Source organism: Echeneis naucrates, chromosome 5 (genome assembly GCF_900963305.1).
Source record: "Echeneis naucrates chromosome 5, fEcheNa1.1, whole genome shotgun sequence".
NCBI lineage: Eukaryota > Metazoa > Chordata > Actinopteri > Carangiformes > Echeneidae > Echeneis > Echeneis naucrates.
In genome coordinates, this window is record NC_042515.1 from 9,703,521 (window position 1) to 9,725,943 (window position 22,423).

Genomic DNA, 22,423 nt, shown 5'->3' on the forward strand with positions numbered 1-22,423 from the left:
GCTCCGCTGAGGAGCGCTCCCTCATCCCACAAACCCGAAACAACTTCATGTTTAAGCAGCACATACCTCCTTCAAACGCCACTTTGGTATCTTCCAGTATGATTATATCCACAAGACAGATGAATTAAAAATAAAAATAAAAAGGAGGAGGAGGAGGGGGGGTATATTCCACAGAGGTACAAGAGTAAAATTAAATCAGATGAACCCGCAGCCAGACGGGTGTTAAGGAGGGAAGACAATAGTAGCTGAGCTGTCCGAGCAAACTTGGTTGTAAACGAGGAAGAGGAGGAGGGAGGAGGAGAGGAGGGAGGAGAGGAGGGAGGGAAGGAGGGAGGAATGCCTGGAATGATGGAATTCAGTTCCTAGCAGGTGGTGAAAGTGAAGCGCGCTGATTGGCTGGAGAGTCCGGGCGGTGATGTCAGTGTATATTATGATAATGAGGCGTGACGTCACGCCCCCTCAAGGTGAGGCTGCAGTCCCGACCCGGCGGTGATGAACCGAGGGACGTTCAAGAGCCTCCAAACTGTAGGTCATTACAGTTCTTCGGTGAGTGCTGCTCATTTCCAAGTGGACTGTGCGTGGAGTTGGGAGGTGAAAAGCGCGGACAAGTACAGACAAATTATGTGTCCACAATGACAGTAGGTATGACTAATGATGTAGTGGTGAATACAAAGGGGTGTAAGCAAAACAAATACCAGGAAGTTACTGATACGTTCATCTCTGACTGTATTCGTGACTGTGATATGATCAAACAGAGAAACCATTCCGGCCTACACTGTATTTTTTGTACTTCAAATATAAATGTATGGCTATTTTTGATACAATATCATTTTCCAGAACAATTAAGAGCATGAAGATCTTTGCCATAGATTTGGCAGCATATTCATATATTCACATTTATATTGACACATAATGCTTCTTTCTTTGTACCTCTGTGTATGGAATACTACATATAACCTACAATAGTCAACATTTGATCAAAAACAGTTAAGTTACTAAAGAGGTGTAACTGAGCTATTTAATGGAAGCTTTGTACTATTTTAATGTTCCAATAATTTCCTGTTTTAAAGTGTCAGTATGTCCACTGTAAAAAAAAAACTGATGTCCTATAACAAAATCACAAGGCAATAATGTGCTGTTTATAATCAGAATTCAGTGAATCTGTATGCTCCCTCAGGGACAATTAAAATTAATGAAACTGTATTATATTATCTTGGAAATCCAGTGTTTAATGTGACAATATAATTCATTGTGGAGAATATTTTCATGGACTAAACAAATCGTGACACTGAAATCAGAGTGACTGGAAATGCTATTATGTTTAAAAACATGAACTACCTATTTTTTAAAGATGATTTTTTTTTTAATGCAGGGGGTGTTGCAGTAAATGTACCTAAAGGGGACAGAGAGGTGTAACAGTTTCTTAAGAAAATTAAGAGCATCTTTTATCACATTAAAGGATAAGACAGACTCCTTTTCAATAGCTTCCCAACAAAGAGAAACGCTATCTCTGGTTTAAGAGTGCTAGCAGAGACATTGTTCAGCCACCTTAACTTGAAGATTTGACTTTTTGACCAATTGTGATCTTTGGCAAGAAGAGACAGATATTGTATGTATAACATGAAACACCAGTACACAGATGAAACCAAAAAAAAAAAAAATCAATGTCCTTCTTACAGCTCTGAAAAATGTGCATAAAAAAATATGTTCTGGATCTCCATTGTAGCTGCCCATCACTTGTCATCTAGGTAGCACCATTCATAGAAAATTATACACAGACATGGCCTATTCAAAAATCCAAACAATGAATTTCATTGTTTCCTCATTATACTTGCAATACTTGCAGTATAGTCCATTCAGTGGTTCCTCACCAGTCACTGTGTGTATGTACACGTGGGCGTCATCATCTAAAGGCCCAGTGTGCATTACTCTGAAATGTCAGCCATAATTCAGCCTTTCTCATGAAATGTCACCCTTTATTCTACAACTTTTGCAAATTGCATGATAAAGGGCAGTTGCACAGGTGATTTTAAACTCTTCAGACAGACTTAGACCTTGTCACTAATTCCATTTCTAAATAATATAGAGTGACACCAACAGAGGTTACTCCACATTTCATCCAGCCAGAGTTTGTCAAAATAAAAATGAAAGGGTGGACGTTGATTGTCTGACAGTTTTAAAGACAAACAGGTTCCCAGTGAACAGACTGGTTCAAGACATCTGTGACACAGACGGCTTCCTCCTCCACCCCTTCCACATCTTCATTAGTTTCTTGGAGCTGTATGACACTGTCTTCCACATGCCTGAGGGGAACACATAAGACAGAAACTATTAATTAGCCAAACTAAATGAACATCATAATACAGTCCTGTGTCTCAGATTATGTACTTCTATACTCATACCTGCTGTTTGAATGCATAAATGTGTTCAAACTGTCATGGATGCAACATGCAGTGTACTGTAAGTACCCAAAAGGTGCACTCAAAAAGGTAAAAATGTTTAGTGCAAAACAATGAACACTTCTCAACCTCAACAGTTGCATCTTGGCTCTGAAGTGAATAGGGGAAGGGCTGTCAAAGTTGAAAACTGTGACCAAGGATGTTGCAGCTGTCACATTGGACACCACACTACACAAATGTTATCAAGCATACTGTCGCTGTCACAGTGTAACACTTCACTGTTGTCATTAAGGAGCTGTTAGTATGTTGGTTTTTGTAATGAAAAAGTTTGCTCTTGCTAGTTGGGATAAGTGCAGTTCATTAGAGGCACCTTTACCCCGATGAAATGCATACACTCCAGTGGTGCAGAGACTGTGTATAGTGCTTTACATGTGAGTGTGCTGACTGAAGTATCCAAATAGTGACAGTATAAGAAAAGAATTCTTACCAGCTGTAGCAATGCCCTTGATACTCTGTGTTATACTGGAGGATTTCACAATAGATGAGATACCTGAGGAGAAACAAAAGCCTGTGCAATCATGGAATAAAAATGCATTTAATATCTCACAATAACATCACCACAAATGATATTGGCCTTGATCTGTACATCTTGCACTGTATCACAAAACCCACTCTGCAAATTATATTGACACATTTGCTAATTTTTCCAGCTGCCTCCCTGTTTTCCATCCTTGCAACCTTTTTGTTCATCCATACCTTGCTGAACAACGGCTCCACAGTCTGGGTCCTGAGCCACCTGGAGTAGGATCTCCTCCACATCTCGGTTCTTCCCGGCTGGGTCAACCAGCTTTGTAATTCTTTGCTGCAGGGTACGTGGCAATGCCATCAGTTGGGTAAACTGGCCTTCGGGGCTTTTGTCTACCTGCAGATACAAAGATATTTTTGCACTGAACCTTCTAACCTTATGCCTTAACAGTATACCACCTTTAATTTCCAGTATTTTAAAAATTTGCCTGAAAATATTATAAACTCAACAAGAATCTGTTGAACTTTTGTAGCCAATTCATGTGAGAGAATTTGATCATTTATGAAAAGCATTGATATTCAAGACATGTAGCGCCTGGTGCTATGACATTTACGTGAACAAGGGGAGACGGTGAAATTATTCTGAAAATATTTGGTTGATGATTTGACATGGCCACTCACTTTGAAAGATCTTCTAGATAAACAAATCACCTGCATATCTCTCTGCAGATGGTTCCTGATTACGTGAGTTCTGTCAAACTGCTTACTGACACAAGTGTGTCTCTCAAATACACAGTTCACAGTCCACAGTTCCTGAGAGCACTGCTCATTGCTGAAAGAATTACATGTTTACATGACACAAGCAATAGGAATACTGCTTGCTGATCCTCCTAACAACTTACTCAAAATGTTATTCCAGGATGGTGTGATGCCTGGGGTGATGGGCATTTCCCTAGTATAACAGGGTGTGATGGAAGTTTAATGGTTAAAAAAAAAAAAAAGAAGAGGAAACTGTCACCAGAGACAATGCAGAGGAACATGTGTTCATGGAATTTAAAATATATACATGCAAATACAACACAAATAAAACAGGTGGTAAGAAAATCCAGAATAATCTACTGTAGAATATGTCAGTTAAAAATGGAAAAAATGTGGGGCATGGTGGAGCAGTGGGCAGAGCGCTCGCCTATAAACATGAGGCAACAAAGTCCTTGTTGGCGACGCTAGTTCAGTTACAACCAGCATCAGTTGCTAGATGTCATCTTTACGTTATTCAATATTTTTTAGATCGATTTTATTTTTTGGTCTAACAGAAATGCAACACAGTGTAGACTGCCGTAGCATGAAGGCTGGGCTGCATACTGTGTGTTGTGTTCTGCATATTTTGTTTACCTCAAGTTTTCCTTGCTGAGGTTTGTAGACTGCTTGAGGGCAGTCCTTCAGGATGTTGCTGTATAGAATCTTGAAGTGCTGAATGTTGTCTTTAACAATGTTTGCCACCTTAGATTTGTCTTCTCCAAGGACCATCCTAAAATCCCCTGCAGAAAATATTTTTCCTTTGCTGTTAACATAACTGCTATGATCTTTGATTTACAGCTTTTTACATTTACTTAAGTGCCTTATTAATAACAAAGTCTGGGACAATAAATTCCTTCTGGTGTTCAATTGTGTGCATACATTGCCTATGAATTATGCTACTGTATCTCATCTTTCCTTTCGACTCATGAATTATGGCATTATTTTGGCAACACTTGTCTTAGCATTTTCAGTCATCATGTAAACATTTGTAATGTTAGCGCATGTGGCTTTCATTTACTCACCTGTGTTTCACTAAATTACATCTGAACAAATCAATCTGATTAGATTTGTGTCTTTGGGGTACTGCAGCCATCAGTCTAATTACTTGGAGACAATGCAAATAACAGTGCAATACTTTACAGCCTAATGTGCTTGCATACCAACAGCAAACAACTTGTGTCCTTTCTTTAGGGTTACATGGCTGTGTTACTTAGTTACCAGCATAGGAAAGGCCAGCTATCTGTAAGAAGAGGTCTTCCTCGGTGAAGCTCTCTGGCAGCATGAGGAAGGAGGCAGTCACTGCACTTTTCAGATTGGCCACCAGAGCAGCACGGAGCTTTCCATTCTCACTCTGTGCCAGCATTTTTACCTGCATGGGATAGAAAGAAGCAATTGTGGTGAGGCCTTTTGGCGAGACTGAAAAAACAACAGATTGGACTGAGAAAATACATTTTAAACATGAAAATAATCAGCTTTAGAAAGTTTGGTTTATCTAACTGATTCAGTCAGTGTTATCTTGATACTGACTGGTTTGTGCAGCCGCCCAGCAACATACAAGGTCTTCCAGTGCATCAGGTCATCTATTAGAGACGCTGTACTAATTACACCATATTTGATTATCTGAGAGAAAGAGAAGAAAGTTATAGACATTCCTAAATGTACAGTTGTGTTAAACAAAAAACAAAAAAAAAAGGCGTGCGTAATATTTGGATGATTAGATATCAGGTTTATGGAGAAGGCACTTGTTTGCCTTTTTTTTATATTTACATTCCCTTTTTTATTTAAAAATGAGACTGGTCTGATCTCTGGATCAGCTGGACAGTGTTGGTTAAATAAACACTATAAAGTCAAACCAAACAAAAAAGTTCAAATCCTTGAGAAGTAGGCTAACTTTACTAGAGTAACGATAGGTTGCACAGACTGAGATTTTAGAGGAACATGAGAACTGTTCAGATCCATCAAGTAAAGCTGTCAGGACCAAGTGGACTAGGACAAAAAAGAAAGAAGCAAAGACATGGCATTTACCCTCCCATCCACAGGCACCAGTGTGTTGTAGTATACCGCAGCTCCGTGTTCATTTTGTATGGAACTTATTTTTGTAGGCCCCAGCAACTTGAGGATGGAGTAGTGTTTGCGGTTTTGCAGCAGATTCAAGGTGTGCCATGTCACTGGGTCGTCCACCGCAAACACAAAATCCAGCATGTTCTTCTATACATGATAAAGTGAGAACAATACATTTTTTATACAATATATTCAGAATATTGACACACATCAGAAACTTCCCAATATATATAGTCATTGATTTTAATATAAATGAATACAGTGGTATTGATTTTGAATACTCATATTAATGCATTGGCAAACACAATGCCAATCCATTCATGTTCTAATATTTTGCCACACTCCTGACAAAACAAAAATCAGACTTTTTGTGGCATTGGGCTTGGCAAAAACGGGAGGTACAACTAAAGTACTCTTTGTCTTTTAAGCTTTTTAATTTATCACAGCTTGCTCTTCAATAAAGTGATCAGATCAACGTATGAACAGAGGATTAACATTTACAACTATACGCTTGATGGACTAGTGCAGAATCTTTTCTTAATAGTTTATCAATGTTTAGAGGTGAATAACTTTTGTTGATAACTAATTGTAAAGTAAGACACCCATTGCTTTTTACTAATTACTTATTAACTTTATTACCTGGACACAAGGTGACTTATTAAATAGTAAAAAAGTATTCCCGTTGATGACTAACATTTATAAACATGACAGCCATCAACATCCTCATTAATTTAAGTACGAGGAAGAGGATTTTCCACAACCCGGCAACTCAGAAGTAAAATTGTTATTTCTGTATAGCTGATCTGTAAATCATACTTGAAAGATTTATTTAATATTCATAAAAGGACAACAATTATATTTTGTAAAGTTGCGTGAACATAAAGTAGTAGGGCAGGACAAGGGTCTCCTACCTCCATTTGACCTTGGCTGGTCCCGTGCTGTTTGAAAACTCCAGATCCATAGGCAAAGGCTAAGCTAATATCCTGGGGAAACTGTGACAGGATCCTTCTGTAGAGCACGCCGGTGTTGTGCACAGCTGGAAGAGTCATTTTCAACTAGCTAGGCGTGTTTTTAAGCAGCAACGCCGGGTAGTTTAGGAGCAAAATAACGAGCCAAACAAACTTTCAGAGGCATGAAGTAAGAAACACATTTCAGACGGAGGGACTCGGTGCCTCTTAGCACGACCACGACCCGGGATATCGATTAATGTGTCAATTTTGACGCTCAACTACGTAAATTAGATCAGTTTGGGTCAGATGTGTGGTTTGAAGGTCGACTGAAATATACGTCACAGATTCCGACGCACATTGAGGGCTGACGGGATATGGAGTCAGGGAAGGAAGGTAAGCAACGGGAACGCTTCAACTGTCGTTAAACTTTCTGTTTCATTAATACCATGTCATTTATTTGCACTTAAGTAAGATTATGGCTTATTGTCGGAATTTGAACGATACAAAACATTAATGGGATTTACACCGGCTCCAGATTTAGCCAACAGATGGCGGCGCTTCACCGACATTAGCGAAGCGGCGGCGGCTGTGTGGCCGTTAATGATGAACGTGTGAACTCACATGGTTAAAATCAACACTTTCTGCTTCTTTACACATTGTGAAAGTGCTTTGGAGAAGAGTTTTGAAACCACACAGTGTGACGTATCGGCTGTTTATTAAGTATTCCAATCTGAGCTAACACAACACAACACAACACAACACAACACAGCCTCACACAATCTCTTCGTGAGGACTCTGTTCAATGTCAGTTTTTGTTGTTTGTTTGTTTGTTTGTTGTTTTAAAGGTGTTGATTGAACTATGTGTTTTTGGATAGTATCGGCTGGTGTTTGCATGATTTATTTGATCCACAGAGTGTGAAACCATTCTCATTCTTCATCCCAGCATTAGTGCAGAGGCGTATAGGCCCAGTGGGCACATTCATTTGAATGAATAAATATTGAATGTAGATTCAAGACAGTTAGCAATATGTTTGCAGCTCAGAGATTCTCAAGCTGGGACAATATTATCTTCTTCGTGATTGCCTTGAGCTATGTATTCAGCCAGATGAATATTGATAGGATCACTGAATCAGTACCTGGTCAATTCAGGGATAGTGACGCAGCAGTAGTACGAAGGTATTTTTTCATTTTTACATCCTATATTAAATCCTTTACAACCCTACATTATGAATTAAGCAGTTTAACCCACAAAGCTGTTGATGTTTCCTATATACACATCAAACACAGACTGCATTGGCAATCAGTCCTTATGAGACCAATATTATCCCTCCCTTTGTTTGGGGGTTGGTTTCCACCTACCTCTTGGGGCAATATCTTTAATTTTGTGATTATTCAAACCAGAGAGTGACTACATCCCTCTTCTGTCTGGTATTGGGTTGGTAGTATTTGTGGATAATCAATCTGGAAACAAGCAGTGACATTGAACCAAAAGTGTAAAATGCTGCACCCAAAGACTGAAACAATGAGCTGAAAGACAACCGCTCTGTTGAACTGAAGGGAACTGCTGTTTCTATAACAGACATGTTTCACCTGACACAAAATCATTTCCTTCATAAACGTACAAATATATTTTACTTCAGTTTTTCACCCGTCGCAACTGATTGCTTTTGCCACTTGGTGGCAGTGCAATAAAGTAAATCCAGTTAATTTTAGTCTATAGGAGAAAGCAGTTACAGAGCAACCTTACGGATCACATCACCATAATAACAATATTCTGAAGTTAGATCACTTACATTACTACTATGAATACATAGATCATATATTAAACATTAGGCCTGAAATAGAAGTTGCTAATATTTTAGTTTTAGTGAGCTAAAGAAAGGCAGGTAGAAAGGAAGAAATTTGTGAATATATTTTGCCAATTAAAGTGAGAATCTGCCAATCGCACCTCCATCTCTCCTCATAATCTTTGTGTGGGCCAGTGTGAAACTGACTGTGGTGATAGTAATGAAAGCAAAGGCTGCCGTGTTAACTTCTTACATCAAACAGGAACAACAAATTTTTACTGATTCAATTGTTGTGGTGATTGCAGATTGATTCTCCACTTTGAAGTAACTTCAGCAATGTTTCACTTCCGTGGTTTGGCAAGTGAATGCCTCAGGAATAATTCATTTAGATGTCAAACGCTTCGACAGGTATGACTCGGCAAAAACTGCATTTCAGTTTGAAAGTTATGCTGTTTAAATTTAAATATTGATCAGTCCATTAGTTTACAGGAATTTCAAAGGCCAAATAAAAATAAAACTAAACTGCATAAAGAGGAATGCAGTTGAACACTAACTGAATTTACAAATCCTCACAGGCAGATTAAAGCTCAGCTAAAATCTGTTGTACAAACAAAAATATGAACACACACACACACACACGTGCAATAACTAGGAAAATCTTTTCAGCTTTTGCACGCCTGTTGCCATGGAGATTTCCTTTGCTGCCTGTGGCTTGTGATGGAACATCAAAGGAAAATGCACCATTAACCACACACACACTGGTGTAGATGCACAGCTGCTGCAGAGACCCGAAGGAGGAGAGCAGAGGCTGCTACTTTTACCTTACTATAGAAGAGCTAAGATGTTATAAAGGGAGTAAGCCAATTATATTGATAATATAGGAATCAGGAGAAAGTGAAAGCCAGACTGAACTTTAGGGTGATGTCAGATGTTGAGTGACCAGTTTTAATCATTTTAAATAGTTACAGTTGATTTTTAATAGAAGGAATATTGTTTGGATTATACAAATTGTTCAGGTCAACAATGTATTTCAGTGACAGAGTGGTATAAAGAAACTGGCATAAAGTCAATATATGATTATCTGGCTGGATGACTTTCCAGACCCATTGACGTGAATTATTTTGGCTGGTAGGTGCCGGTTTTTTTCTGCTAATAAGACCCTAGTGTTTATTCGTTGTCTACACAATATATTCCAAATCTATAGATATAATCACAACATACTCTTCATAATTGCCTGCCAATGAAAGATTTTTGGAATAAATTGATGTTGCAAACTTTACTGTCATAATATGTGAAGGCCTTACTATGTAGTTGGTTCTAACTTTTTTTTGCTGGCTATGAACTGCTAATCAATGTTTATAATTTTTTGTGGTGCTTTTGTTGTTGTTTTCGCAAACAAGCTTCTGTTCTACTTGTTGCCATGGCACTTTTGAATCTTAAATTCAGTGCTGTGTTTAAAAAAACAACTAGGCAGAGCACAAATGTCAGCATCGATGTGATTGTGTGTATGTGTAGGGTATAGAAGGCATCAGATCATATATCACTGTTAAAGTTCTTTGAAAGAACATTTTTTTATAGTAGCTTTTCTGAATGTATTCTATTCCCAGAAGTTGTCTCAGAAACTGCAATAGACTTTGTTGCCCTGTTTTGCTTTCTTTTTTGTTACATATTTAAAAAAAACTCAACTTGCGATGTAAGAAGCATAGTGAGTGAATTCTGTGTGTTATGCGTGTGATGTGCGGTATCACAAGACCTTGTGTTAAGAACAAGACAAGACAATAGCACGGGCACAAAATAACGTTGTTTTCTAGGCTGTGCCACCCTGTGTTTTCAATTAACCTGCTGGTAATTTCCTGCCAAAATTTCCATTTATTCAATTTTTATCCATCACCATTAGCAGCCCAATTAGATGTAGTCATTAAACAGGCATTTATCAAGCTAATAAGACCTGAAGTGCATTGGAAATTAATTTAACAGTTTGAAAAATTTCATTAAAATGCTGAAATTTGAAATTGTAGCTGTGCATTATTGAGGTTGTAGAATGAACTACTATTGTACTACTACTATTGAACTACTAACAACTATTGTTTGACTTTGTTTACATTTTTTACATTTACATTTAAATTGAGCCAATGAAGTCACAGAAGGTTGGCCATTAGATATTTACATAAACACACTCTATATGCAGCACCTGACCCAAAGCAACATTAAACAAGACATACATATCCTAACCCCATATACACACGGGTCTTCCGGTATTTCGTTCCTTATTCACACGGTTACAGCACTAACATGACCAATGCTGTTATTACTGGTGAGGCGAGCTATCTGACGTTAGCACGCAAGTTATGTGACAAGTGAATGAGAGAATCAGACCCGAAGACCCTATCTTATGAATCATGAACAAATCAGCCATTCCTACACAGAGAATATGCGGCGAAACGAATCTGAGCCTATGGCGCGTATGCGCTGACCAGAGAAACCTAATCACCCATTGAAATGACTTCTTACTCCAGAGTCATACAAAAAATTAGTTCAAAATGAACGAATCGTTCACGAATGGCACATCACTAATCATAAGGCAGAAGCAGTGTTTTCATTTTACTCAGTTTAATTTCATGAACTTATACACACTGTATTATGTAATGGCTGTCAGGAGACATGTTTTGTGTTGTGTGTGTCATGAAACAGGATGCGCTTAGGATGCTGCTGCAGTTCACGTTAAAGCTCTGTGACTCACTCTGGCTACTCTTCTGGTTGACTAAACACAAAACCCCAACCCCATCCCCCAGGGGGCTTGACTCATCGTGACTCGGAACAAATGTGTACCCTGCATTAGCAATGTGAAAAACTCTGTTCAGGACTGACCAGAATTCATATTTGTGAATGATTTAACTCTATTTATGCCTCATTTCTGAATATAAAGAAAACACGTGCCTGGTCACATGTCATTGGGCTTTTTGCGTGTGTGTTGATATTTTTTTCCCTTTTTGTTTGCACATTTTCTGTCATGCTCTTTCTAAGTTTTAGGTGCATTAGCCTTCAGTAAATTCACAAGCATAGAGGTTTATGGCAGTTTTATGTCCAAAAAGGGTGAGCAAGAGCTGCTGATAGAATGTGATGCAATAACATGCAATAATCAATCTGGAAGCATTTCATCATGAGTACAAAAACCTAAATAGTGACCCACACAAAAGTAGCTGCAGGATGAAAAGAGATGGCCGTATGAACAGCTTAGAGTACAACTGAAAAGCAATCTCTTCATAACATAAAGGTCAAGGAATTTATTTCTATCCAGAGAATACACCAGAGCCAACCAAATCTATGTCAAAAATGAAAGCAGAGAGTAGCCAGAAATCTCAATGCTTGGTGTGGAATGAGCAGTCAAATCCAGCAAATGGGCTGATGATGTCCCTAAATGAGTGTCTCTGGAGCTGTGCTGTTGTATCTATTTCTTCCTCTTCTGCCGCCTTCTAATGCCGAATCGTTTGCCTTAGTGTGGCCCAGATTTGGCTAATCGTATCTCTCTCTCTTTGTCTTATCATCACCCAGCTGTTTTTTTTACGTAAAGCTTCGAGCAGCCAATAGTGCAGACGCTTCTGAGGCTTGTGCTGCTCTTGACGGCATTTAGAGATGATGCTTTACTCGTGCCTTGGAATACTAAATTTGCAGTGGAGTAAGACATGGAGAGGAGATATTAGTGATATAAGTGAACAAGACAAGAGAAATAGTCCAGAATAGAATTTGAATTTGTAGTTATGTACCATGTTTTGTTATGTGCTGTTTTTTTTTTTTTTTGTGTTGTTTTTTTTTTTGTTGCTGTTGTTTGTTTTTTTTTTTTCTTTATTTTTTTTTTGGGGGGGGGTTCTGACTGTATAGAGACAGCAGACTATACATGTGTAGTAATCGTTTAAATATTTATACATTGATGCTGTTATGCCCTTAAGTGCAATATTTGGAAAATCATACTGTATTGCTGATTATTCACAGATCACAGAGATCAAAATGTGATCACGATTAGCACTACAGGGCCTTTTCGAGCTTGGTTACTCATGATCAACTCCACCATTACACATCATTATTTGCTTTCTTAAGCTACAGCGGGGACACTAACACATCATTGAACAACATCACGTTTCACTGGAGGAAATCATTTGACTAATCTGAGCTCCTCGTCCAAACACACACACACACACACACACACACACACACACACACACACCTCCTCATGGTGGTTTAGATTAAAAATCAACACTGCCCCATGTCACCCCACATTCTTTTAATGGCAAAATATTCTCAGAGGGTTTTAATCCACCAAGGAAATGCAGCAGGACTGTCGCATACATAATCTCACAATAGAGGGAAAGAGATCAAGCGATGAAAGGTGGAGAAGGAGGGTGAGAGATGGTGGGTGAAGGATGTGGGGCTTGCATAGCAGGGTCAATGGCATTTCCATCTGTGAACACCACCTCATGCTCACTCTCAGGAAACCCCTTCCACTGGTTGCACACGGCACGCAGCACTACAAGGATGCAACACGACACGCACACGTAGTCCGTGATGTAGGAGGATGATGACAGGAGAGAGAAGGGAGGCGAAGGGGGGAGGGGGAGACAGCCACTGAGTGTGCTTAGTGAGAGAGTGAGCGAGCGAGAAGAAAAGGGCAGAGAGAGCATGAGCAAGTGAAAGAGTGAGATAGGCAGAGAGAGCAGTAGCATCTCCTGGGCACATTCAGCACGCAGCAGTGCAAGAGGAAGGCAGCCAGAGTAGAGTAGAGGGGGTACAACACCACACCTCTCTGTCGCAGACACACGTCACACACAGTCGTGAGGAAGACGTGAGGCTTAGGGGGAGGAACAACACGCAACACGCTGGCTGCTGTTTTGTGTTTTGCTGCCGTAGCTGTGCTTTGGAGAGCTGTCTCTTGAAGACTGGACCAGAGCTATATCTATCGCATCATCCATCCTGTCCTTCCTGCTCTCCAAATCCTCCAACACAGAAGCAGCTCTCCCCCACCTTTCCCTCTATCATTTGGACTGATTTGCTCACTGTCATTCATCTAACCTCTGATCAGTGTCTTTCTCTGTATCTGCTCTCATCCACTCAGCAACGGAATTTGGAGACTGGCTTAGAGAGCATCTAACTGACCGTCTGAGGGGCCAACCTTACAACTGCAATCATGAACTTCCTCCGACGCCGTCTGTCTGACAGCAGCTTCATGTCTAACCTTCCCAATGGCTACATGACAGATCTCCAGAGGCCTGATCCACCTGCTCCTCCTCCCCCCACCGCCACCTCACCTGCCCAGCAGGGTGCACCCCCTGCCACTTCATCTGTCCCTGCCCTCTCTCCAACCAAAGGTCCAGCGCCCTTCCAGGCGCCAGCCAGCTCACCCGCAGCTCAGGAGCGTCGTCCGACCCAGCCGCCTCAGCAGCCTCAGCAGGCCCAGTCCTCCACATCTGGAGGTTCCTCTGGGTTCTTCAGCTCCTTCAGCTCTATAACCAACGCAGTCAAACAGACGGCTGCTTCCGCCGCCGGGTTCGTGGAGCAGTCTGCTACCTCTCCCTCCCTTTCCAAGAAGTTCAAGATCCTGCTGGTCATTGACGAGCCCCAACATGAGTGGTGAGTGTTAAGATACAAGCAATTTGTTGAATTTGCCCCACTTGACTGGTAGTTCCACAGTTTTTAGGGATGCTCAGTTTGGTTTATAGTCAGCTAGCCAGAACATGATGTTCTATTAATACAAAACTGGTTGAGTAATGCTGACCATTTCTACGTTGATCCTAAAAACAGTAATTTTGGATTGATGCAATTAATGGGTCACCTGTTGCATTGCATGAGTTACTTGCGCATTATCATGATTCATTCTTATCTCAGAAAATCTTAAAATGTATTCTTGCATCCTTGTGTCCCCATCTGTTATTTTTGTTTATGCCTGTTGTCCTTATGTTGAAATGTAATCTCTTCTCCCAAAATAGAAACAGTTCTATGGGCTTTTAGAACTGACACCTGTCTCAATTTTATTGTACTTACGTGACTCCTCATGACGTTATGTGTATATAAATGTGTGTGTGTGTGTGTGTATAGAGTCTTAGAGAGCTTTTAGTAAGTGTTTCCATTCTCTGACAGTACTAGTTTGCTAATAGAATGCTATCCTTGTGCCATCAACTCATACATCATACACTGTTCAGGAGCATGTAGTGGTGAATAAAACATCACCGTAAAATGTGAGGCCTGTAATAATGCTGCTGTCCCACTCACTGCAAATCACATTTTGCAAATATAAAGATTTTCTGTGTGGATGTTGATGATGGATTTTGCAGTCAGTCATTGCTGCCATTATCATGGTGTAGTTTTATCTCTGCAGCCTTGTATTGAGGTCTATGTGATAAAGTGACAGTCAGATTAGACGCTTTCGACCTTTTCAATTTAATGGACGTTGTTGAGTGTTGTCGTGGCAATTATTGTTTCTCGTCTCACAAAACTGAGTGACTTCATGTTAAAAACCATGCGATGTGGCTGAAAGCATAACAGAACAAGTCAATAAGTGGATGTTGAGTTCAGATCATTGCTGTTTCCAGGGCCATGAATGAAATGTCTTAAAAAGCTTTTAGGACAAGATAAGAATCTGCACCTAATTGGCATCCACATAAACTCCATTTGCAGTGGAGCATGTGATATAGTCAAAGGCTGTAGAACAAGTGAGACAAAGATAATGTCTGGTTTGTGAACTTTGCATGGGCATGCATTGGCAAATTATGATTTTTAGAAATGGGATATTCTACTCGGAAAAGTATCCATTCAGTTGCAAACAGAGACTATAACTATTGGTTTCCAATTCTGGGTCAGTAAGCCTTTGGCACATGAATATCCATAAACATGGTTTAGTTCCCAAAAAGAAAACAAACACAGCTCTCTTGCCAGTACAGGTGTCTGATACTGAGTTAGGGTGTGAAAATATAAAGTGCAGACTAAATCCTTTGTCACTATTAGTCATTTTGGCACCAGTGCTAATTTTGAAAGGGCAATTTCTGTTATTTTTATTTTTAGTCTTTTGATGAAAATGCCATTGAGTTTTTGTCATAATTTAGTCATCTGAAAAACTTCAGTTTTTGACTAGTTTTGTCTGTTTACTTCCAAAACAAATGTGTGCAAAGTGAAGGCTTTAAAACACAGTCATAAATAAATCCACATTTTCATAAATAAGCCCAATTTTTCACCCTCTCTGCTGCACCCTAAGGATCCTAAATAATTTAATACAAATGCCTGGGACAAATACAACTTCAATGATGCAACAGAGTTAATAAAACCTAACTTGCAGAAAATGTAAAGCAATGAAATAGCAACTTTAGTTTATTGTGAGAAGTCCTCACATTTGGTTTGTAAACAATCTTTCATCCACTCAGCTCAGCATTAATATTAATGTTTATTTTTTGAAGGTATGCTTGCAGACAGGAACCTCTCATTAAAGCAGATAGTATTGATTTTCCGCAAATAGTGAGACTGGATATCCCCCCCCAGCCCCAACCAATGATGCAATATGTCCACATCAAGCTATATTCTGATCAGACATGAGACATTTGAGACATTGTCTGTTTAATGTCACTGGTCTCTGAACACAAGTTTTTGAAGTTAGCACCAGCTGGAAACCAGACATTTGCTCAGCGATCCTCTTTGTTGAGATTAATATCCTTTATTTCTTTTAGTCTGAAATGACAAAGTTCATATTGGATTTCTGAGGTGTAAAATGCCAAGAGCTGAAGGTGACTGTTTTTTGGTCAACTTAAATGACTCTTAAATGAAATTAATTTGGCAGATACTTGAGTTCAATAAGTACATCAAATGTCCTTGAAGTCTGAGAGATTTTCAGCCAGCCAATGGTTGAAGATGGCCAGTGACTCTGCTCTCTCACTAAAATAACTGACTGTTTATTGCACTTTTCAAAACAAAATATGTGTTTTTTTTTTCTCGGTCTCTTCTCTCTTTCACTCTGCATCCCTGCCTTTTATCATGACAGTCACTGTGTGTAGCTCCAGAGAAAGTGCTCTGGGTTCATGATGCGATGAAGTAATCAGAAGAGACGTGATGATTCAGCAGTTTCTGGCCAAAGGCCACATCTGCTCCTTTGCTCTCCATATCTGTCTGCATCTCTCTACCTCTTTTTGCTCTCCCTTTCTTTATCTGTCTATTTATCCATTGAGTATGTACTCTGCAGTTTCTGCCAGAGTAGCAGTAAGTGTATTTACCACCGATATTGTATAAAGTGCCCATCTGAGGATATTATAGGACTGTTGCTTTATGATTGTGACTGTTTTGGCTTTTTTATTTATTTATTTATTTTTTTGACTGTAGGTTGACACACAGCTGTGAGCTAGACAAAGGTTGATGTTAATGTCACACAGTTGAGTTTTAACTCTTTGGTATTTAATTCTGGTGAGCAAACAAGTCACAGCAGTTGAAGCTCATGGAGGTATGGAGGTATGGAGGCACCAGTATAAAAACAGAAAAAAACTTCTACTTATTTATATACTTTAATTACATGTCCATATATAGTTAATCTCCAAAAACACAGTTTTGGACATAATTATACAAATATGCCCATAATTTGATTTTGAACATAACATGCTGTACGACCCAAATAGTCTTATTTCAGGATAATGCCATACTGTAAGTGATTTATAGATTTTTACATGAGCAACTTTGCTTTCACTAGAGCCACACAAAAAATAACCAAAACATATTGTTTTTACTCCATCATAGTTCCAGTGTGACGGCAGTGACGTTAATTGGATGTAAACCGGTGCGTTTGTTTGTGTTTGTGTGTGTGTGTCTGCGTTTCAGAAAAGTCGCTCTAATTATCTTCATCGCTTGTGGAAATGGGAGTGCACAGTGAGAGCAGGTGGGGAGGTGGAGCTTTGTGTGTGTCGATTCACATCTCACACATGCACATATAGAGCGCACACTTTTACAAGCACCTGCCTTCTGTCCCAATTTTCACCCGTTTATCAGGGGAATAAAAGTATTTCCTGCAGAATTCAGCAGATTTTGGACGATTGGTGAAGTTGAATGCAGCACAGACACAGATGGTTAAGGTTTTGATTTGGCTGGCCATAGATTTGATACCTCAGTGATTAGAGATTATCTGTTGCACTATAGCTCTCAGCTGAGAGGTCACATTTCGGAACACACAGGCTGAGATCTGACCTTATTACAGCTGGTGGCAATGTCATGCTGACTATGTAGGGTGCTCTTGGTTTCCACCTCCTAATGTCTTGTAGCTCTCAGTCGTTGTTATACCAGACTGGTGGCATTTTGAACGCCAGAGATGGTACTGAACCAACTCTAATTCAGGTTTGTCGTAGTTTTGGTGATTTTCTTTCATTTTTATTTTGTACAGTTTTAACAATTGAATTTGAATTAAATATATTAGAGAGTAAATGTGTTCAACTACAGTTATTTAAAATTTATTTAAGGCATATTAGTAATCAATAATGATGTTAAGAGCAGCTTACATCAATTTATTAAAGGGAATTATTTTTGTAATTTATATTCATTATTTTTAAGGGGAATTATAAACAAACTTACCTCGGCGGTATTCCAGAGAAAAATCTGTTACTATGTATGAAGCATGCAGATACCTAAGAGGACCATAAATGGGACCAATCAGCACCACATCACTGGTGAACTAACCCACTGTTGCCATGGTGACAGGTGATCTTGAAAAATGAAAAAAAAAAAACATCAATGTGATGTTTACCTCAAAGTAATTACACTCTAAATATGTTGATTTATTTATTCTGCATCGGTTGAGGCAGTAAAACAAGGTCACATTTTATTAAATTGTAAATTTAACAAGATGTGTAAGTCCTCATCTCACATCTGGCTTCTTTGTTTTCACAGCATAATATAGAATTGGCAACTCACACACCCACGATTTGACAACTATGTAAATGTAAATGTTGTAAATTCTGCATAATTTTGACTTGTTAGGTGTCAAGTCTTTTTTATTGGTCATCACTGCCAAGGACCTTGATATGAATCAGCCAAAACGCAGATGTGCTTGCTGTCACGTAATGTGTATGCAGACGGGATATGTTCCCTTGTCTCTCTCTGCTATGCCTGAAATTAAAGGAGAAGAAGATAAACATGTATAATTCCTTGATACAAAGATATACTGTGCCAGCAATGTGTAGATTTGAAGCTAAAAGCTACGGTGGGGCAATTAAACTCCTCAAAAATGAAAATGTCCTTTAGCTTCAGCCTGACTGAATGCGTTCTCCTTTTGCGTATTAAGCTTGTCAAAAAAGAGATCACGTGATTATGTTCTTTTCTGAAAGGAATATTAGTAAGTCAGTAAATTTTAAAGCCATATGATAACTGTAGGTTTTCTATATCACTGTGGACCTTTGGATATGTATGGACAAGCGCACACAAGCACAGTGAAAACCTGCAAACACACACTGTCACACAATACGCAATGTTACACCATTTCAATATTGACAGGTGTTATTTATTTTTTCTAACCAATGTGATTTACAAGATGGACGATTTGCAATCAAACTGTCCACTGCATATCACCATGGCTGTACAATCTGATAAATCACAATATGCTGTCAGGTAGAGGAAGCCCTGTTGACATTACAGAAATCAGAGGATGCATCTTATTATTCTCCATGTTAACATGACTCAATGTAGATGCCTCCTTAATATCTGAACAGCTCTGCTCCAAGTGAGAGGACATGCTATTTGAACCAATTATTTATCCTTTTATTTCGACCAAATGGAGCACAGGTCAGGGGGCACGTCATCTTGGGGCACAGCAGCTGCAATACAGCAAACACTTAATTTAAACATGTTTAATGAAGAAAATGATTCACTAATGGAGACTTTGCTTTGCATTTTAAGAGCTGGCACACAACATACTCTTTATTGTTGTCATTAGTGTACAGTTGGCCTGCAATTTCTGTGAAGTGTCTCAGGAGACAAGCTTGACTCAGAGGATGAGCAGATACATACCTACTGCGCTGTAGTTACTACACACTTTAGTGCGCTCATGAATTAACATGGACTACATTTTCTACTCATTTTGGACTCAGCGGGTCTTTTTTCATTGTCGTCTTAAACATCACTTTGTTTTTTCTGTCACCACACCCTCTGAACTGGACTAACTGATCATATTAAATCACCTAATATACCTGATATATACCCTGATTCATGTGAAGGTGTCTTCTTGAGATCCGAATATTGTATCTGAAATTGCCATAAAGAGCTTCCTGTCATTGGCAAAGATTAATAGTTAGGATTTGACATGGCTGACATATTTATAATACCATCAGAGCAATGCTGGACTGTACCAGTTACAAATATAAATGGCCAAATTTTAATCACAAATTTAAAAGAACATGTCTCTGTAAATTGACGAGCCATTATGATGATTACATAGCTGGCAGAATATGATTTTGCGCTAACTTTTGGTTCGAGTATCCAGTTTTAAAACCAAATCTATTTAGTTTGCCTTTTCAGCTCAGACTGATGTCTTGTGAATTTCATTACTGTCTGTGAGACAATTCCAAATGCAAGAAATTTGCTTAACTTTACAAATGATCTAAAATCGCTTGTGAATGCCCCCTATGGAAAAATGGGTTAACAGAGTAGTTCCTGTGTGAGACCCAGTGTTCAATGCATCCTGCAGCATATGCCTTTCGGTTATACTCTAATTGTATTGGAAGTACTCGTAATTTGATCCATGCAGCAGCAGTGTGATACATTAAGATGACTGAGCTGAGGTTTTTACCCGCAGACTTCCCTGTATGGACTCAGAGGACTGTACAGACCTTTGGAAAGGAGCAGCAACCTAATGGCATATAGGTTTGCTGTTTTATTGAACAGGGCTGAGGGCTTCTGAAATTAACTCAGAGCTTCTGTGGATTCCCTACGCAGAGTTTAGCAAATGGAAAGGCACTTCTGCTTGGTGTATCCCTTTTGTCTGCGAGCTGTGAGAGGAGAAACTTCAGCCCGGTTTTGTTTGTCCTCCATTAGGCAAAGGTCGATGTGAGGTACTGCTTGTTTTGGAGTCAGCAGGGAATCGGGGGTATCTGACAGAGGAAGGAAGGCACAAAGGGGAGGAAGTGGAGAGAAACTGATTATAGTAAAATTGGAGGGACAGACATGAAAGAGAGAAAATAAACTCAGCAGATGGAAAGATTGTCAATCCCTGTATTACACCCATAAGTATTAGCTGTTCATGGTGTATAATAAGGAACTGTATGAAACAGGACTCTAGGCTAGTCTCCCTTGGTAACTATCTCTATCTACTGTCTATTTCTCTCTCTTTGCTGATTTTTTTCCAATGCCTCAGCTCAATCCATATAATGAGAAGTTCGGATCCATCACAAGCTCTGATGGCTCCAAGCCATACTCAGCTGATCAGCTCACATATCTAGTTCCCAACAGGGCTCTTGTTTGCCAACAAGTACTGTAGGGTGATGCAGTAAAAAAAAAACATTTACTATGTCTAGTATTTATTTATTTGACCAGGAAATCTCTGACAAATTATATTTTTTCCTCGAGAAATTGGGCCAGAATTGTTGCATATACACCCAGCACAAAAGAGCACACAAAATAGATCCTCAACTTTCGCATTTAGTGCACACCCTAACCCTAACCCATCATGTTTGCAAATGTATTAAAAGTCAGAAAGTATTCAGACCTTTTGCTGTGAAACTTAAAATTTAGCCTCGGTGTGTTTAGAAGAAACAATCAGAACTCACTGGCAACACTAAGCAATCAGGGAGAAGGACCCTTATAAGAGAGCTTGATTGTCAAGACAGAGAAATGTCCTTTTTGATATTAACAGTCGGTGAAAAATATAATATAACTCTTCTTCCACATCATATTTAGCTGTGTATACTGTATAAACTCTTTATGGTGATGCAGCAGTTTGGACATACTGTGCTGCCAAGACAAATGAAGGTAATACATGATGCTCCGTAGAGCTAACATGGCCATGAAATCTCCGCAAGTCCAGTACGTAAAACATATTCTTAACAGCCAAACCTCATAGACATCAGGAGCTACAAATTGTCGCTTCAGTGATGTAAAGGTGGGGTTGTACAGTGGCTGCTGTCATGCTGTAATATTAATCAGATTAAGTGTTTTGTGAAAGATGAAGTGGCTCAGATAATGAAGTAGCTCTGACCTTGGTTCCGCAAGGTTTTTGTCATCATTTTCTACAGCAGGCCAGTGGACATAAAATACCACATGAAGGAAAACTACAGACGCTACACATTTACTTGTGTACAATGCAGAAGCTGTTTCCAGCCCCACATTTTTTGCCCATTAGTTCTGCAGTGTCTGCCAAATTCAGTATCTGCTGAAGCCTCTTCCTCCCAGGATTGATGCAAATACTACACTGGAATGCTTCCCTAACCCTAACCCTCCAAAGGAAGCAGACAGTACCATTCTAGACCATTTTATTATGAAAAGATTATATAATCTTTACAGCATTTGCTCAGTGAGGCAGTCCAAATAAAGAAGAGGGAGGTGGGACCCACATTCACTGAGGCCCGATTCACTAGCCAGAACCATAGGATTTTAGCCAAGTGCAGCTTGGCCATAAACTATAATTCTGAGGTCTTATATGGTTCAGTTGACCATATGGTGTCAGGTACAAAGGTGGATTTTTGGCAGAAATTCCACATCACATCAGATCGGATCACAAGTTAGCGATAAAAGATAATAATGATCATAAGATAAAAAATAAGGTAAAAATAAATTATAATAACAGAATGTGATAGTAAAGCTTTAATACAAAAGTATTCACTCTTGATACTCCAAAAACATTTGATGAGTATAGAAAAAGGTGTTGGGCAGTATATTCCTCACATTTCTGACAAAATGGAGA

At 39.2% G+C, this 22,423-nt stretch overlaps 3 protein-coding genes across 6 annotated transcripts in view; 1 reads left to right on the forward strand and 2 right to left on the reverse strand.

Moving 5' to 3' along the window:
• The window catches only part of vgll4b (vestigial-like family member 4b), a 33,947-nt gene extending 33,689 nt beyond the window's left edge, over positions 1–258 (reverse strand). Inside the window, exon 1 of the mRNA XM_029501428.1 lies at positions 67–258. The gene's annotated coding sequence lies outside the window, so the exon portion shown is untranslated. The remainder of the gene's footprint in view (positions 1–66) is intronic.
• Positions 259–770: 512 nt separating this feature from the next.
• On the reverse strand, positions 771–7,048 carry tamm41 (TAM41 mitochondrial translocator assembly and maintenance homolog). 4 transcript variants are annotated; one of them, XM_029502240.1, is made up of 8 exons: positions 6,695–7,048; positions 5,748–5,927; positions 5,250–5,342; positions 4,941–5,091; positions 4,317–4,462; positions 3,156–3,321; positions 2,887–2,949; positions 771–2,303 (listed from the first exon to the last, which is right to left on the reverse strand). In XM_029502240.1, the coding sequence occupies exons 1-8, from the start codon at positions 6,830–6,832 to the stop codon at positions 2,212–2,214; spliced, it is 1,029 nt and encodes a 342-aa protein (XP_029358100.1). In that variant the 5' UTR covers positions 6,833–7,048; the 3' UTR covers positions 771–2,211. The 4 variants fall into 4 exon arrangements, with proteins under 4 accessions (XP_029358100.1, XP_029358098.1, XP_029358101.1 ...); XM_029502238.1 differs by having other exon boundaries at positions 6,662–7,048; XM_029502239.1 differs by having other exon boundaries at positions 772–2,303; positions 5,748–5,930.
• Positions 7,049–13,699: 6,651 nt separating this feature from the next.
• The window catches only part of syn2b (synapsin IIb), a 54,248-nt gene continuing 45,524 nt past the window's right edge, over positions 13,700–22,423 (forward strand). The window contains exon 1 of the mRNA XM_029501533.1: positions 13,700–14,142. Coding sequence (XP_029357393.1) covers positions 13,700–14,142 — 443 coding nt within the window. The remainder of the gene's footprint in view (positions 14,143–22,423) is intronic.

Coding starts and splice junctions, on each gene's coding strand:
- tamm41 (XM_029502238.1), bottom strand. CDS start 6,832: ATGACTCTTCCAGCTGTGCACAACACCGGCGTGCTCTACAGAAGGATC. Junction 5,928..6,661: donor GTCCTGCCCTACTACTTTAT/GTTCACGCAACT, acceptor CATGTATAGAAG/AACATGCTGGATTTTGTGTT. Junction 2,950..3,155: donor TGGAGCCGTTGTTCAGCAAG/GTATGGATGAAC, acceptor GTTTCTCCTCAG/GTATCTCATCTATTGTGAAA.